Here is a 19664-nt window from a genome sequence, read left to right on the forward strand (position 1 = left end):
CGTCATGTGCCTGTGCCAGGAAGTCTATTCTGGCATTCCTAGGAATCATGTTTCCCATCTACCTTGTATTTCTTCTGTTACAGTGCAGATACGGCACCATGGAGTGAAGATCCAAAGGCAGACTCTATAGAATAAGCAGTTGCCATTCCAACTTTATAGCAGAAGGAAGAAACATGTGGTGTCAGCCCTCCACACTCAGAACCTTCCATCCCACCCTGCCTTTGCACTAGAGCTTAAGTTCAAAAAGATTCCTGTGATGTATCATTTCTAATAAGCATTGTCATTGTTAGGAATCAATTTTCTAAAATGTGAGTCCCTACTGGTCACACTAATCTAGTTTTATACTCAACTTACTTGTTCGTTAAATTGCTTTCTTTTTCAGCTAAAAAGTTTCCAAAATGGGATTAATGTTAAGGGTGGGATCCATGGTTCCAGATACATGTGTACTAGAGGATAGATAGCCTGCCTTTTCTGACATCGATGGGAGGGGAGGCCCTTGGCCCTGTAGAGGTTTGATGCTCCAGCATAAGAAGATGCTGGAGAGGTAGGCTGGGAGTGGGGAGTGGGGTGCAGTACCCTCATAGAGGCAAAGGGGAAGGAGGAAAGGGCACATAGGATGAGGGGTGTTGTGGAGGGGTAACTGGGAAGGGGATATCATTTGAGATGTAATTGTCAGGAATGATTAATAAATGTTAGAAAAAAAAAGAAAATTTATAAGTGCATTTGTTCTTGCATTTCACAGTGCATGTCTCCAAGCCACTAGATTGACATGTATCCCTCTCAATGTGTGTCCCTTGCATAGAACAATGTTTTGTTCTGTATACAATACAGACAAAGAGCTATTAATTTCAGTATCATTTCTGCATTTCCACATTTGACCTACTGTGGAAAGCTCACCACTAGATTTCTAAGAAAAACTTTTTTGTACACAAGTTTTGGGGTTTTTCTTGTTTGTTTTGGTTTGTTTTGTTTTGGCTGGCACAGTGGGTGCCTCGCTCAGACCTGGTTTTCAATGAGTGAGTGGAGTGCTAGTTTATAATTTGTTCACTTGAACCTCTAAGCAATAGTCTAAGCTTTAAAATTAATGAACAGTTAGCGTCTATGCTGATGAATTGCTCTTCCTGCCCTCCAGTTTCAACTGTGTTATATTAGATAATCAATGCTGAGAAGAGACATAGACAAGATAATTGTTAGTAATATCTTGTAGTTCCAGGTTTCCAAGATTTTCTGAAAGGATCCCAGATGGAATTTTAGGATTCATGTAAAATTCCAATGCAAGCAACTTACCTAGGATCAGGAACGGTTTGATTATTTAAAAATTCCGAGAATTCATTTTTGTCTTCTTTCCTCCATATACTCTGTTATGAGAAACTTTTGAGATTTCAGATACATTTAGTTTATAGGTCTAAAGTGGATTATAATATGAAGGATAGTATTGGTGACACAATTGTTCTACTGTTAGATATATTGCCAAGCTGTAAGTCCGATGAGACAGAATGTAGCTGCTGGAAAGCAATGGGTAGGACTAAAAGGTGTTCCCTTTTTTGGATGATCATTTAAGGGCTGAGACCCCTGTGGAAGGGAGGACTCTAGCCAACATACCCAACAAAGGGGAAGTAGAACCTGTCTGTAGAGACCTTATCCACTGGATAGGTACAGCCCCCTTTTGAAGGATAGGGCTACCCTTCCACCTTAAATATATAGGAGAAATAGTCCAGAATTATTCCTATCAAAAGGAAATGCAGGGAGAAAGAGTAGAGTAGATATTGGGGGAAAAACATTCAGAGACTGCCCCACCTAGGGGTCCATTCCATCTGCTGACACCAAACTCAGACAGAATTGCTGATGCCAGGAAGTGCTTACTGGTGGGAGCCCAATAGCTGTTCCTGAGAGTCTCTGCCAGAGCTGGACCAACACAGATGCAGAGGTAGACAGCCAAACATTGGACTGAGCACAGGGACCTCAGTGGAGGGGTTAGAGGAAGGATTCTAACTGTTGGAGCTTATAGAGTTTGCAACTTCATAGGAAGAACAACAATATCAACCACACAGAACCCCCAAACGTCCCAGGGATTAAACTACAAACCAAAGAGTACACAGCATGTACCCATGGCCCCAGCTAGATATTTACCAGAGGACTGCCTTATCTGGCATCACTGGGAGAGAAGCCCCTTGGTCTTGTGGAGGCTTGATGATTCAGGATAGGTGAATGCTAGGGTGTTGAGGCAGGAGTGGGTGGTTGGGTGGTTGTAGAGTACCATCATAGAAGCAGAGGGGGAGAGGACAGGATAGGGGACTTTTGGAGTAAAACTGGGAAAAATAATAACATTTGAAATGTAAACACATAAAATAAGCAATTAAAAATAACTCTGTGGACCTCTTCTACGTGCAGTGCTAATGAAATTTTCTTAGAAGCTTTATAGCCTCAATTTCTGTATACATAGTTTGGAACCAGTAGTTTCTAAACTAAATGCTCCTATGAATCTGTATATACTAATTCACAGGCATACAATCTTTAAAAAGAAAGAATAAATTACCCTTTTACCTGCAAATTTTGTTAGCCTAATCTTATACACTCTAGGATACTAAAATTATCTACAAAGGAAGCTTGTTTATTTTACAAATACATTTTCTATTTGATTAGTGAAATTATTAGTTAGTCTGGCCTTGTTATCATTTGAATGCAGATTCTAGATCATGCAGGGTGATCATAAAGTATGAGCTAGAAAAGGTGGAGCAAAACATATTATTATTAGTATCATTCTATTTACAGACCCTTCCCCAAAGTAGAATGGAATAGCTTAATGGTAGCCAGGGAAAAAAATATAACAATGAAGTATGTACTTTACCTTTATGTATTTTATGAGAATGTGAATTATTCATATAAGACTTATCTGAAAACATTAACTCTGTTATAAACTTAAGCTCAACATTCTGTATGTTGTAGTATATAAATGGATATAATGATTTTATTGGCCAAAACTGTTATGGAAGTGATTCACAAAACAGCAGGATATAATCTTCTCACCTGTGTGCAGCAGTCATAGCCCCTGGAAATGTAAGAAACGACAATTTGCCTGTATAGAATTTACTTGCGCTGATCAAATAATGTCTTGTCCCTTTCTTTAGTGATCTAAGTCCACTGTAAATAACTCATTAACATTGATTTCAAGTTATCTGAATATTATATAAACATACAGTTCATGACATTTATTTCCAAGAGTAATCATGGTTGCTTTGTGTTCATAATTGTTTCTGTATTGCTTTTATTCCAGATAATTTGTACCACTCCTGAGACTAAAAAGCTCCTATTTCAACTTTATAAATATCTTACTTCAAGATATTTGTAACCTAATTTGCTCCCATATGTAAATACTAGGGCCTTGTTAATTACATTATAGTCATGTTATTGGTGATTACAAGAGCCTTTCCTGTTTCTGCAACCTCCTGTGTGTTCTGTAATGGAGTTGTAGTAATGGACATCATTTAAAATAACTTCTCCCAAGAAGATATTCATCCTGGACTAGTGATAAACTTCCAAAGACATTTCCTACAAACTGGTGTACAACAATTTATTTTTATCAAATGGTTTTCTGAAAGGAATCTCTGAAGACTGCTCTCCCTTTTACTTCTTCATGGCCCAATTAATGTGCCCTGTTGGGTTTTTGCCAAACAAGGGTAGATGTTTGTGAGCTCTTTAACTGCAGAGAGTTACAGAAACAGTGTAATGGCTTGCTTAAAGATAATAATCATAAAGTCATGTGAATTCCCAACTATATTAACTATTTAAGATAACCAACATGATGTTTGACAAGGGAATCTACATCATTTCATCATTAATTTATTTCTGTATCTTTTATACCAACTGAAAAAATATCTCATTTAGCTGGAGGGCCAAACTCTTGTATCTTTAGCCAATATATTTATTTGTTTTGAAATTCAGTCATGTTATTGTTATCTTCCTTGTATTATATTATCAATTATTATGTTTCATAGGGAAGATATAGACATAAGGAATCCCCAAGGATCTAACATATTATATTTCTAATGAAATGTTGTCCATATCTATTACAACATAATACCTACTCTAAACATAATGTTATAAGCAGTATTATGTCAAATTGACTATGGCACTATAATTCCTACTTATAGAGCATTATGCAACATATTGAGCTACAACATAGCTGATAAGTATTAAGTACTATATATATATCACACACACAAGCACATACACACACACATATATATGCCCTCAGAATAAAATCAGAGTATAGGAAGGAAATATAAAAAGAGGAAAGATGATACTACTGTAGGACTCTTTAAGACAATTACCTGCTAGAACAAAATATCCATAGCTCAGCACTTAGCTATTTAAAACTGAGTTAGTCATGAGATATTTTTGCCTGTCACTTGCTAAGCCTTCAAATAACACCATACAGCTTCATGGTTAAACCTTAGTTTTATTTTATTACAATGGAAACCACCAGACACCTTGATCGAATAGTGTGGAAAACTATCCAATTTCTAAGTCACTTTTTACGTGAAACTTCCATTTGCTTTCTGGAAAGGAATAATAAGAAATGGGGTGGGGTGATCATATTAAATCTTCAGTTACCTGTGTCCCCTGTTCCCGAGCTCTTTTAGTGTGAATGCTTCAGTTTCAGGGAATCATGACCTTAATTAGAGAAATGACAGAAGTCAACTGAGTAGCTGTGGCTCTTGATAATATACTGGATGCCACCGTTGATCTTGCTCAGTCTCTTCCTTCAGAAAGAACTGCCATAGTGCAAGGGAAACAGTTGGATACATGCTTTGACATGGATGTCCTTGAGCAGACAAATGATTATATCTGGGGGTACAGATGGGTTTCCTAAAATCACAGAGATGCAGATTAAGCAGAGTCCTGTTACTTATTCCTAGCCATGTACCTCTATTGTACAGATTCTGAAGAATTAACTCATTATCTAGTAATCAGAAGTTAGGGAACATTGACTTTACATTTTTTTGCATGGTTATTTACTGAACAGAATTGACCCAGTCAGTACATGGTCTTTGGCTTCGTATCTCTTTCACTCTAGTTGTACTTTCTCCAAAGCTAATACATCTGCCAGGAACCCAATTATAATTCTTTTTCTTCTGTGCATTTATTTTTTATTGGAAACATTGCTTTTTTGTAACCCAACTTTTCTCATAGCTTTCATTGCGCTGATGCAATCTTCAATGTAAGTTTCAGGTAGATATCTCACGCACCTATGTTAATATTTGTCTAACACTTTTCAGTCACTTTGCACATTTACCACAGAACACACTGATTCATGAACAGAAAATCATTGTCACTACTAAAGCAGAACATGGAAATTGTGTTTTCCACGGCACCAAGTTATCAATATTATAAGTTTTGAAAACTCATTTGTGTATAAAGTCATTGAAATCACCAACCTATATCCAGACACATGAATACTCATGATGAGGATATCACCATATGGTTATTTATCTGTCTCCCTTGTCTTAGACTATGACCTGTAACTGGCAAATGGCACCCCACATCAGAACTAGAAAGCTCCAGTAGCATAAAGCTTGCTTAGTCATATTCAGACCCTATTGTAACTGTCCCAGTGAAGACTATAAACCAGAAAACTGTGACATAAACTATGGATTTTGTTTTTATTGATGTGTGAACTTGTGTTTATAGTGACAATAAATATTAAGTTCTTAAATTCAATTGTTGATTACTGAAGTTTTACATGCTCAGAATAAGGAGCCACATAGGTAATCTTACCTTTATTGACTTTTTTCTACTCAGATTTTAATAAACTCAAAGTTGTATAGTAAATGCATTTTAAAAGCATTCAAATATTGAACATTGCTAATATATACAAAAATACTATGTGCCATTTACATGAAACATTTAATATAAAAATGAATCAGCAAAATTAAAAATAATTTAGCAATTCACTAGAAATATGGAAATTATATATCTAAACTATAGAAATTGAGAGCATGCTAAATAATTTTGCAAATTATATTTTTTTACAAATATATTTATAATCATTTCTTTCATCTAGCAAGTTTCATGCACTTCAAACACTCTATCTCTTAGTGTTTAAGTTAGTCACAGATGATGAAGGCATTAACATAAAATGAAATCTTAAGTTGTAAATTTAGATATGTAAGTTAGACCCTTGGTTTAGTAATAAAATGACTCTTCAGACATGGCAGACTTTCTTTACAGAGATTCAAATTCTGTTTTCATTTCTCAGGGTATTCATGTTAACAGGTGACTAGAAAACTTAAAGACTGGAGTTTAAGCTCTCGTTAGATTTAAAAACATTTCTGAACTTGTAGTAGGACAAATTCCACAAGCCTGTAAGGTGTGTGAAGAACAGCAAAAGAGAGGGAATTTCAGAAACCTAGTAATTCACCTTAATAAACTTTGAAGAGATTCCTGAGAACAAAAGGATTAAATACAGAATATGATGGTGAAAAGTTTTATATTGAGTTCAGGGGTAGAAATATGTAAGTCTACAGAGAAAAAATTATATCTTAAAATGTTGATTATATATTAATACTTATAAAAATCATGATCAGAAAAAGGAATAATCATATATTTTATTTAAATATCAAAGTGTACTCACATAATGTTCTTAATACCTTAAAATAACATCCCACTGTATCTTTCTAGAAAGAAATGACTATTTCACTCATGTGACCTGCTAGGCTTACCCACACCATTACTTGTTTAGAAGCATATAAGCTGAACTCGTCCTGCAAAGAGTTAACGGATGACACTTTTCTTGTGGTGGTAACAGTATGATAGCTAAAGAAAAAGTGGCATGGAGGAGTAGTAATAATTAATACATAAGCACCCAGTTTTTATTTGGATATTTAAATATTTTCACAGTTTTTATAACTAAATATACACAAATAACCAACATCTCGGGGCCAAAATTTATTTTAAAACCAAACCCAACTAAGAAAAATTATTCATAAGAAAGTTTATTTTTTATAAAGATGCATAATTGTACAATTTTAACTTATGTAATTATATATAATTTAAAACATAGTATCAATACTTTTATTCCTGCTAAATATTATCATAATAAAATATCATTATTTTCTTTAGAATTCAATAAAATCATATACATCATGAATGTATCTATGTGTTTATGCATAGCACTGGATATTTGAAAAGTGTTTTTTAAGTTCATGGATTGACACTTTTGGTCTTTCTCTAGCTAACACTCAAAATAGAGATTTCCCAAGTAATGTAATGACAGACCAAATGCAAAAAAAGAAAACAAAACAAAAAGTATTCCATGTATCAAAATTTGATTTTGCATAATTTCTACATCTTGTTTTATTAAATGTCAGAAGTTGAATCTGGAAGTGATATCCCATTCAACCTCCCTTGGAACTTTCTGTAACAGGATAAATACAGCTAAGCAGTGAGCATAGTGGGTAGAGGCTGAGGGAACAAAGTGGCTTTAGTCTGGTCCTACACAGAGCAGGTAGTAGAAAGGAAAAGGAGATCTAATGGAGAACCGGAAGCAGATGTAAACAGCAAGGCTAACCCTAGCAAACCATTTCGGCTGAGTTCACCTATGCTTCGTAATGTCTTTCATCTTCCCAACTGAAGCTGGAGCCACATAGTTAAATATCTGTGCCTGTTCTGAATATTTATCATTAAATCCTAATAACAGGTTCTATGGTTTTATTTTGACACGCAATCAAATAATAAATAATTCTTCTGTGGCATTCTCTCCTTCTGAGGCATACTATGTCTTCTATTCTCTCTTATACAAGCTAATGCAAGATTCTGTATTGTCTAATTAAGAACGGGGTTGGATTACAGAGTGTTGGTTTTCTAATCCTATTATCTCTCATGTACTTTTTTAAAAAGTATCTTTTTAATTCTCATTAAATATTAAATTCCTCAGGGCGATAACGTGTACAGTATATATTTCTTCATCAAGTAATTTCAACAGAATTTAATATATTTTTTGTAAAAATATTGTCATTGAGAAAGACAAAATATGAAATGAGTAAGCCTAACATTTTACTTTCACACATTAAGAAGTGGTAATAAATACACATTTCACAACCCTGACCACTCTTGTTTTAAATATGTATGACTCATCTTTAATATAAATTTAATTTCATAAAAAATTGATTGCATATAAAAAGAAAAATAATAAAATTCATCAAAGCATCTTTATTTCAATAACAAGCTCATTAGATTAGAGGAGAAGGAGCAACAGTTCTATATCTGCAGCTTTTAATGAACTGTACCCATACTATTCCCACTTAATGTTACCTTAATAACTTTAACAGACCAACTCAGTGCATCCCTAAATCAATTAGTATGTATCTATCTATTACTAGTAAAACATGGAAGCAAGTGAAAATCCATTAAGTGTAAGAATACAATATATAGAGTTACATATTCCAAATAAAAAGATACAAAATTTTCCAATTTGTCTCCTCTTTTCCTCATAGCATGCTGATAGTCCTGAAATATCATGTGAGCGATTTGTTTTTAGATTCAGCATTTCCTTAAATAATCGATAATACCTTGTCCAAAGACCTAACCAAGTGCTTCTTTCACTTAGAATAATAAACCAAATTGATAACAGGACAACTTAATATTTACTTTTGAATTTTTATAAGTTGGAGGACTTAGGCTCCCCAATTAGTGTAACTCATATAAGCTAATTTGTGCCTCCATGAGATCCAGCTGGAAGGCATTTTTCTCAGCTAGTGATTAAGGGGGAAAGGCCCAGCCCATTGTGGGTGGAGCTATCCCTGGGCTGGTAGACCTTGGTTCTATAAGAAAGCAAGCTGAGCAAGCCATGGGAAGTAAGCCAGTAAGTGGCATCCCTGCATGGCCTCTGCATCAGGTCCTGCTTCCTGACCTGCTTGAGTTCCAGTCCTGACTTCCTCTGGTGATTAACAGCGATATGGAACTATAAGCTGAATAAACCTCTTCCTCCTCCCCCCAAAAAGAAGCTAATTTTGTTCATATCACTTTTACATTTTTACATATGTTTCCCATGGTACAACTTTAATTTACCAATACGCACACATAGTCATATAAAATCCCTATGAACAACAGCATTGGTACAGTTATAACTTGCTACTTTTTTATGGAAATAAGAGACTTCCATAGCATATCTAAAACTTTTCTCTGGTCAAAACACCTTTAATTCTTCCTTTTCATTTTAACTATGCACAACTAAAATTGCATTTTAAGGTAATTTTCGTCTCTTTTGGGTAGTGTGTGCAATGTGCACTTTACAATTGACTTATAATTGGACTGTGCTGACAGTGGAAAATCTTACAAGTATTGAACATGACATTTATGACAGTATTGCTGTCATCTTGGCTTCTTTTATTGAAAATGCAGAGAATTATAATTGGGCTAACAAGCCCGGTAGCCTGGCCTCTTTCCAATTATACTAACCGGGCTGGTCTAGTATTATCTGCCTGAACACCCATCGGAACACACATTTGTTTTCCTTTCTATTTTATTTTAGCATTTTCCCAAGAAAGTAAGAATGGAATCCTTTCTGCCTTTTATAAGGTTTATTTTTTAATTTTAGTAAAATTATTACTTTTTATAACAAATTGCATTACTATGACAAAACAGATGCTGTTTTCTCAATAACTTGTGTGTTAGGGATACCAATAAATTTGAATTCACACCGAAGTGATGAATTTGAACTTAAATTAAAAATTCTCTTCTCATAAACAAATTGATGTATTGATATATTGGAATGTTCTGTTAGAAAGTTTGGCAAAACTTTAGAATAACATAAAAAATAGCATTTTTTTTCAATAAAAATGAGCCATAGGAAGATGGTAATATTTCTTAGTTAATCATAATTCTAAAATTTACTAAAAGTCAACCAATGAGTTAAAATCTGGTTTGCTGTTGAAAACCAAATAGTAAAAAGTGTTAGCAGCCAGGCATAATAGGCTTCACCCAATAGCTGATCAAAACAGATGTAAGAAACCCACAAAGATTATACAGAGAGCTAGGGAAACCTTGTGGAAGAATTAGGTTAGAATTGAGGAATCTGGAAAGGATAAGGATTCTATAAGAAGACCAACAGAGTCAACTAACTTGGATCCTTGAGGGCTTCCAGAGATGGATTCACCAGCCAAAGATCATACAAGGGCTGGACCCTCCACTCCTGCACATATGTAATAGATGTATAATGCTCAGTCTTCATGTGAGTCCAAAACAACTAGGCCAAGGGATTACCCTGAATCTGATACCTGCCTGTGGATCCTGTTTTCCTAACAGGGCTCTCTTATCTTGCCCCAGTAAGAGATGATGTTCTTAGTACTACAGTGACTTGGGGGTTCCAGGATGGATTGTTAACCAGGGGGAACCTTTCTGTTCTCAGATGTGAAGAGGGGAGGGGATGAGGTAGGGGATGTATAAGGTGGGAACTGGGAAGGGGAGCTAAGCTAGGGATGTAAAATGAATAAAAAATGAATAACTTAATGGAAGAAAAAGAAATGCTAGCATCCCTAACTTCCCATACTCTAATTTATCTTCGCAAGTTGTGAAAATAAGCCTAGAAATTTGTCCCATGTAAGTAAAATGTTATTACTTCGTCATATGTATCTCCTCTGCAGTGTCACTAAAGGTCCATATCTTCAACTGAAGACGCTGTTTCCAAAGAGAAAGGGATACTTCCTTTATCACTAATCAAAAGCAAAAATGCACCTGTCTTCTTTAGGTATCCATTTATGATTGATATCTTATCATGTAAAGGAATAGCATTTTTTCAGTTTCACAGTTAGTCAGATGACTGGCTGACCCACTGAGTTGCTCTAGATGAGTCACATAAGGTGAGCTGAGCTGTGTTGTAGAGTACATACTAAAAGGTTAACTCATGCCTGAGTCTCTTCATCTTAATGGAGCATCTTACATACAAAGTTCAAGGTTGAAATGAACGTATACTTTTAATTATTTCCCCACTTCTCTCTCCCCCTCCTAACCCTCCCATGAGCCTTGATTACCAACCTCCACCTTAAATATATGGCATTTTTCTCATTGATTGTAATTCTTACACACACACACACACACACACATCTTCTTGGTCTGTTTAATGGTTCTTGTAGGTAACAATTTGAGGATAACCGATTTTATTGAATCACCAATTAGGAGCCCGTGGAATTCATACCTCATCCCTATTTTTTCTACCCTCAGTAGTCTTTAGCTATTCACAGTTCTCTTCTGAGACACTGTGTGATTTCCCCTCCCATTTTGGCAAGCCTTTATTGCTCAGTTTTATGCAGTCATACTGCATATCTATGAATTATGATCTATTATCATCTATGAAATCCCCTGTGATGTGTGGAGTCTTCCTCTTCTGAGTCTCCTAGTGTCCCCTCTGCTGAAATGATTCCTGAACCTTAATGCAGCTCTGCTGTAGACCTAGTAACTGAGGATGAGTACCCTGTACTCAGTCATTCTGAACATTGTGACCGGCTCCTTTCTGTGATGATCTCTGTTTGCTACAAACCTAAGTTTTTGAAGTCACATAACCTGAGAATAATGGAATAACTTGTGTGCTTGAAGCATGGTTACTTAATAAGGTAATTAGGTGTGTATAAAGTTTCCACATCTACACAGCATGGACTAGAAATCAAAGTGTTTCAGAATCTACCTAGTCTGTGACTGGAGTAAGGAACGTGTTCCAATCACATACTCCTGTGAATTAGACCTGATGAGTAGTGTGCTCTTTGATAACGAGTATTAAAGATACTTACACCATTTGCATTTGTGCATATTCTATAGGGCACAATTAATTAAAATATAGCATTAAGAAAAGTATAGAGAAATAAAGTCGGTTGATCCTTAAAATAAATTTGGCACTTTATGCTTAGAATTTCCACTAGGTTCCTTTTTCCACTGGCAATAATTCTAGAATCCTATACTAACAACATGTAACAATCACGTCTATTTTTTATGTTATATAACCTTTCACAAATTTGACTAATGATATAAGAACATCTTTGATTTTTCTACCTGAGGTCTGTCTCACATCTAATGTGTATCTTTCTTCTTCTTGTGCAACCTTTCCTTGGTACCAGCGGCTGCTTCAAAGAGTAAAGTCAAAGGTGAGGTTTAGTTCTTTCTGCATGGTGTGTGATGTTTCTATGTTTGCTCAGTGTTTGGTTGTCTTTTGGATGATGAAGTCAGCTCTATTTATAATACTATTCTTTATTAGTTAGTTAGTATGTTTTTATACATTTCTACAAATATAAATAAATATCTTATATAAAGATTTAGTTTCTGATGCATGTCTGTGTTTGCATGCTTATTAAAGTATCTTTAATGAAAATTCTTTCATGAATTAACATGCTTTAGTTCAGTTGCAGTTGATTTGATAATTTTTTTAAAATTTTGGTAAAATTGAGAAATAGATAAAATATACCATAAAGTAACATTTATAGAATTTTGAAAAATAGTGCATGACTTCATAGAATTGTGTGGAAATCCAACATTCCAAAAATATATACTATTAACTCTGGGGTTATATTTATTAATTTTATTTCATTTTTAGGTGAATTATGTTTGTATCAAAGATATATATTATACAATGCTGTTGATCAGATAGATACATTGAGTCAATACCTAGGTTTCCTTAAACAAACAAAATGTTGGCTTAATGTTTTTAAGCATTAATCAGTTTGAAAGAGCCCGAATATATATGATATAGTAAGATGAAAGTAAAATTTATCTGTTTTATTTTATTATTACTCAGAGAAATCTATAATATCTAAAGTACTGTGTGGGCTAGAATATCACTCCAGGCTAGCATGTTTTAGCAGGCACAAAATTCTTCCATCCAATTCCAAGTATGAGTGCGCAAAACACAAAAGCAAAGGAAAACAAACAAATACACCTGATTTTCTTAAATGCTGACTTTAGTTCACTTAAATTTTGGATCCAAATTCTCATTCTCTAGTTTTACACTTAGGTATAACGTCATTAAGAATCCCTTCCCATAACTTAGGTCAAGTAAGTTTTTGAACTATTTTTTGAAGAAAAATTTGAACTATATTATTTATAGAATCCTATGAATATGAAGATGAAAGGCAAACCATTGTATCAAATCTCTTCAAGCCTTATCCTACTTTCTGTCCCAATAAATGTGACAAAGGAATTAATGCTGTTACTCACATGATTCTAGGAGGTGTGTGAACAATAACAACAAATATTTATAATCCAATAAAATAAATGTTTATGAGTATGTTTATACATGAATAAGTATTATGCATTTCTATAGCAGAAGAGTACAAAGTGTGCTCTTAATAATGAGTAATTAAGGTAATTTATAGCATTGTTTAACTCTAATAGTAGAGCACAGAAGTATAAGTAGTATTGGTTATTGATGAAAGAATTGGCATCATCACAGGGTAAACCATACTATGTTCTCAGCACAAAGATTTATTTACACAATGAGCACAAAGATCAGCGAATAAGCAGCAAAGATAGGGAGAAGGGGCAGGTTATTTGCCCAGATGAGGGACAGAGGACTGCCTCTGGATAGAGAGGAAACAGGTGTGACAACAACAACAACAAAAAAAAAAAAAAAAAAAAAAAAAAAAAACCGGGAGTTTATGAAGGTAAAAGTGGAAAACCCATGTTAGGATGAGTGTTTGAATTTTAACTGGGCATGTTAATTAGGGAAGCCAAATGGAGCTAGCCTCACACCAGTCAGAATGGCTAAGATCAATGACTCAGGTGACAGCAGGTGCTGGTGAGGATGTGGAGAAAGAGGAACACTTCTCCACTGTTAGTGGGGTTGTAAACAAGTACAACCACCCTGGAAATCACCCTGGAAGTTCCTCAGAAAATTGGACATAGTTTTTCCTGAGGACCCAACTATACCAACCTTGGTGTATAACCAAAATAAGATCCAACATCTAACAAGTACACATACTCCACAATGTTCATAGCAGCCTTATTTATAATAGCCAGAAGCTTGAAAAACACAGATGTCCTTCAACAGGGAAATGGATACAAAAATTTCGGTACATATACACAATAGAGTACTACCCAGCTATTTAAAAAAATGACTTCATGAAATTTTTAACCAAATGAATGGAACAAGAAGTTATCATCCTGAGTGAGGTAACCCAGTCACAACAGAACACTCATGGCATGCACTCACTGATATGACAACCCAAGCCCCAAAAGCTCTAAATACCCAAGAAACAATTCAGAGACTTTATGAAACTCAAAAAGAAGGAAGGCCAGAATGTGGATGCTTTGGTTCTTCTTAGAAGGGAGAATAAAACACTCACAGGAGGAAATACAGGGACAAATAGAGAAGCAGAGATTGAAGGGATGATCAAACAGAGACTGCCTTACCTAAGGATCCATCCCATATGCAGCCACGAAATCCACACACTATTGCTGATGCCAAGAAGTGATTACTGGAAATAGCCTAATATGGATGCCTCCTAAGAGGCTCTGCCAGAGCCATACTAATACAGATGAGGATGCTTGCAGCTAACCATCAGACTGAGCATGGGGACCCTAATGAAGGAGTTACAGAAAGGAATAGGGAGCTGAAAGGGTTTGCCACCCCTTGGGAAGCACAAAATTATCAACCAACCAAATCCTCTGCAGATCTCAGGGACTAAAACACTAACCAATGAGCACACATGGAGAGACCCATGGCTCCAGTTGCATATACAGCAAAGAATATCATTGTCTCTCATCAATGAGAGGAGAGGCCTTTGGTCCAATGAAGGCTTGTTTCCCAGTGTAGTGGAGAGAGCCAAGGTACTGAGGTGAGAGTGGGTGGTTGGGAGAGTGCACCTTCATGGAACAAAGAGAGAGGGAAGGAGGATGGGAGGGGGAGAAGAGGAAAACATTTAAAATATAAATACAGAGAATATCCAATAAAATATTTTTAAAAGACAAGTTTTTTTTTTAAATGTACAGCAACAAAGATGATGAGGACATGCTAAAGTGATTGGGAATAATCCCACATGCCTTAATCCTACATGAAGAACTACACTCAACTAAGGAATGTGAAGAGTGAGAGATATAGTCTTTACTAGAGAAAAATCACACCAACTGGTTATTCAATACCAAACGGTCTTCCCTAAAAACATACATATAATAATACTATTTAACAGTCTAAAGAGCCTGTATTTGGGAATATAGGAATATATCTATATCTATGTATTATTATCTGTCTATCTACCTACCAACCTACCTACCTACCTACCTACCTACCTAACTACCTACCTACCTACCTATCTACCTCTCTATCTAAACAGTGACAGAGACCATGAATTTGAAAGCAATGAGTGTTGTATGAAAGGATTTAGAGGAAGAAGGGGAAAGAAGGAAGTGACATAATTATATTAATCTCAAAAAAATAAACGAAATAAAAAAAGATTATCACATAAGTGGGAAAAAAGAATGCTATTAAATGGTTTTTCTGTAAGGCAGACAACATGGGGAGGACAGCAAGGCCTGCCATACACACCTTTCCTGTGCCTGAGCTCGCTAGGGTCCCTTCAGTGATGTCGAGATCCTGAACAGCATTGACGATGTAATTGGTCTTGATGATGGACAAGATATTCAGAGGCAATATCGGGTAGACACTAAAGGTCAGGGTAACAAAAGTTATGGAGGCAGGAATGAGAACAGTATGTTTAAGTAGAGGGAGAAACTTATTTTGAATTACACATTGCATGCTTAAGAAAATGCAGGAAGATAAATTGGAAGGAAACACAATAAGAAGTTGAGTGGCCAGGGGCAATAATTGTTATAGTTCATTACCAACATAGAACTGTCGTACTAATCACCTCTGTAATGGTTAATAATTCTCAAGAATAAGTGGAGTTATAGTACAAAAGATACGAAGCCTAGACATAAGAGAAGAAAGACTTGGCTATGAAACATGGTTATATATCACACTACATACTTGCTGCCTCTTCTCTGCTTAGTTTAATGACTCATCTTCCTCTTTCTTTATTGTTCTGAACTAACTTTTGTTTCCATCTTCTCCCTCAACTTCTGTACAACTCTGCATGTAATTTGTATGCAGTTTATACTGTGACCATGTTTGCATGTACAAGGTGCATGTACAATAGCAAAAATGATAATTTTAGAATCAATTATAATTTAGTCAACAATATTTATTTCTAACCATTCTTTAAGAAAAATGTAAATTTTGCTTACATTAATGCTTTATGTGTCACATTACATTAAACATTCACACACATTAGAAATACTGCCAGCACCTAATTTCTGTCTCCTATTTTATCACTCACAATCATAATCTTTGATCCCAGGAAGGAAAACAAATCTTAAAACCAGAACTACTGATAACAAGGATAAGAGGAAAATTTTCTTTTAAAGAATGAAATATTTGTCCTCCGAGTGGACTCTTAAGCACTTTCTCCATGTATGTAGCTGACTATCTGGATACCTTCTGACACAATTGTTACACATTTCACAGGAACAGTATGCATACTGATACCTTCAAAGAGGCCAACCACATTAACCTCAGTCCTGCAAAGCATCAGCACCACACTCTGGAAGCACACATCTGTTTTGATTCCTTAGGTTTTTCTCATACCTGCAGTTGCAAGGGGAGTTTGGGAATCAGGTCAGTGACATCAGACAGTCTGATTTCAGAGTGCCACAGTACGAGCCTATGATGATGAACTTTCTTCTTCAACAGTTCTACAAGGATTGTAAATAAACCAGTATAAAGTTTTTTGTACAATGTCAGCATTCATGTAAAAAAAAGTATAAGTCTATTTCTTATTGATGGCTACTAAACAGTGTTTGTAGCATGTTTATCACTCAGTAAATGCGATATATTCTCTCTGCTTTTCTGACTTGTTCCACATGCAAGTACACATTTGTAATATTCTATCTTCTGTGCTTTTCCTGCTATTAAAATACGGTAAGCTATTTAAAAAAGAAAGCCATACATTAAATGAAAATATCTGACCAAGGTGCTCCAAAAAGGTAGACATGCTTGAAGACAGCCACACAAAACTCTCCTTTGTTCTACTGCATACACACTCATAACCGTGCACATATGAATATGTGCACAAACTAGAACACACCCATGCACACTTATGAACATGTAAACAAACTAAAATACACAGACTCGGGGGGGGGGTGGGGAGAGAGAGAGAGAGAGAGAAAGAGAGAGAGAGAGAGAGAGAGAGAGAGAGAGAGAGAGAGAGAGAGAGAGAGAACACTCAACTGGAATCAGGCAATCAAGGAACAAAGGACCCAGTCACTCAGTTATGGTTAAAGACAAAGATCAAAACAGGAAGTCCCAAAGTCAGAATCTGGGTGAACACTAAGAAATTTAGGTCCTGTGTTCTAATGTTTTTATTTCTGTGTTGGAGATGGGTATGACTTTTTATTTAAGCTTTTCAGAAAGGTTTCTCTAGTTTACATCCATTGCTGCCAATTAATATGACTACTGTCTTTAAAAGACCTTAAATTAATGTTTTCTTTTCTGATATCTCGATCTCCATGCTGAATATTTCCACTGTAATATTAAAACTATTTTTTATTTTATCTTGCAAAACAGAATTTGCCACACCTTCTGATAACAGCAGTATCTGCCTACTTTTCCAATTTTTAATGATTTAAAACAACTTTCACTTCCCCTCCCCTATAGCTCTCATAGGCACTTAGTTATCAAATTGTCCTGATTCTGTCCCCACAGTGGCTTTTATGTGAGTCTCTCCTCTTCAAAACATTCATTCCTCTGAGCTTGCCTGGAGTTGTTTTTAACTAGTTTCCTGCCTCATTCTCAACCCAGTGCCTTCTACTCTGCATTTGTATATCATACTGAATTTTAAATAAGATTACCATCATTTTGTCACTGAGGAAGATGGAGAAAAACACCACCCTTGCATACTCTTGAAATGTTTTTGTGATGAATAATTTTCATTCTATAATTGAGTTATAGAGTTAGATGAAATTTATCTTAAATTAATATTGTTTCATCATTTTACAATTTTAATCATCCTAATTTAGCAAAAATATTTTTAGTCTTCAATCTTGATTTCTTTTTTCCTATTCAAATTTTTACAACAATTTATGCCATTCCTAGTAGATGGGTGTTTGGTGTTCCTTTCAAAATGGGTGTTAGTTAGTTGACTCTTAGAATAACATTACCATTATAAAATGCTCAGCTGAAAATTACCATAATAATTATGAATTTGAATAAGAATTAAAAAATAAATCACAGTACTTAACTACCTAAGTTATAATGTATTTAGTGCTTGGAGAAAAAAGTGGGATCACCACTTAGATTTGGATTACTCTGGATATTCATACTTAAGATAATTTGATAGTCTTAGTCAATTAATATGTATTTAAATATCATATGCAAATGATACAAAATATCCAAACCTAAACTGAAGAGGACATAAGAAGATAAACTTTAGACATTACCTTGCAGCACTTATGGTTTAGCTTAGATGAAGCACCAAATTTTCATTCTGTGTTTTAAGAGATCACAGAGATTAAGACATTCATTTTCAAGACAAACATAAATTGAGTCCAGTTTGGACAATATACAAGATGTGATGACCTGAAATTTGTCCTAAGTTTTTTTATAACAGTCAGTTGCAAAAACTATCTTGGAATATCTAATAATAGGAATTAACATTGATAATTATGGTAGCACTTGATAAATTTTATTAATTTATATTATTACTATTCCCACTCTTTATCTCTGTTGGAAACAGATATAAAAACACAGTTGAAGACATGCTTTAAAAACATTTTCTTTGAGTATCAGTTGAATTGCATTGCCATGGTGATATTCATATTGTTATGATAATTATAAAAAAGATGAGTACAAGATATATAACATAATAAATATTACAGCTAATAATTTTAACTCAAAGAAAACTAAAGTTAATTACTAAGAAAGCAATTATAGAGTGATTTATAGAACACCTAACTTATATAATTAACTTGTTATCTTTATCAGTGAGGAAAAATATTGAGAAAAAACTTAATTGGGAGAAAATGCTTCCCTAATTCTACAGAAGCTACGCTTAATTTTAAATAAAATGAACTCTTAGACAGTTTCAAACATTTCACCAGAAATTAGTAATCAATAAGCAACTTTTGAGGCTTATGTTTATTTATCCTCTATAAGGCTGAGCTACAGGAGCAAATGAAGAAAGCAAACAAATGTAAAAGAGTACAAAGTTTCAGGAACTTTTATTCACCAAGGACTCAAGGTGGAAGTGGAGCCTCCTACAAGATTGTTTGCCTTGCCGACATTCCAGTTTAATCTTACTCCTCTAAAATAGTTATTAAACAATGCATTATATACCATGGAGAAATGATTACTATAGATATAATTGTTATTGGATATTAAATTGTTTCATCAACTAGAAACTAAAAATAATAATTATAAGAAGCAATCCTTCTTCAATCATCCTATGGGTCTTCCGCTAAACATTTTGTATCTTTTAACTAAGTCAACCTTAGAAAACCAATCGAGACAGATGGATTCTTCTTTGTAATCTGTGAGAAAGAAAGCAAGAATTTATGACACTTTTAAAGGTCATAAAAGATTGAGATAGGACTAAAATTCCAAATGTGATCTGGTAACTATACACTTCAAA

General features: G+C 34.8%; 1 protein-coding gene across 7 annotated transcripts in view; it reads left to right on the plus strand.

Annotated features, from left to right (window-relative positions):
• The window catches only part of CADM2 (cell adhesion molecule 2), a gene marked incomplete at both ends in the record, with an annotated part of 927734 nt that overhangs the window by 615578 nt on the left and 292492 nt on the right, over window positions 1-19664 (plus strand). For 5 of the 7 annotated variants that reach the window (XM_080918671.1, XM_080918673.1, XM_080918676.1 and 2 more), the window contains one exon: window positions 12108-12134. The exons of the other annotated variants lie outside the window; for them this stretch is intronic. In XM_080918671.1, the coding sequence (XP_080774797.1) occupies window positions 12108-12134 (27 nt within the window). The remainder of the gene's footprint in view (window positions 1-12107; window positions 12135-19664) is intronic. 7 annotated transcript variants of the gene reach the window in all.

The sequence above is a fragment of the Micromys minutus genome (genome assembly GCF_963924665.1).
Source record: "Micromys minutus genome assembly, chromosome: 7".
NCBI classification, from domain to species: domain Eukaryota; kingdom Metazoa; phylum Chordata; class Mammalia; order Rodentia; family Muridae; genus Micromys; species Micromys minutus.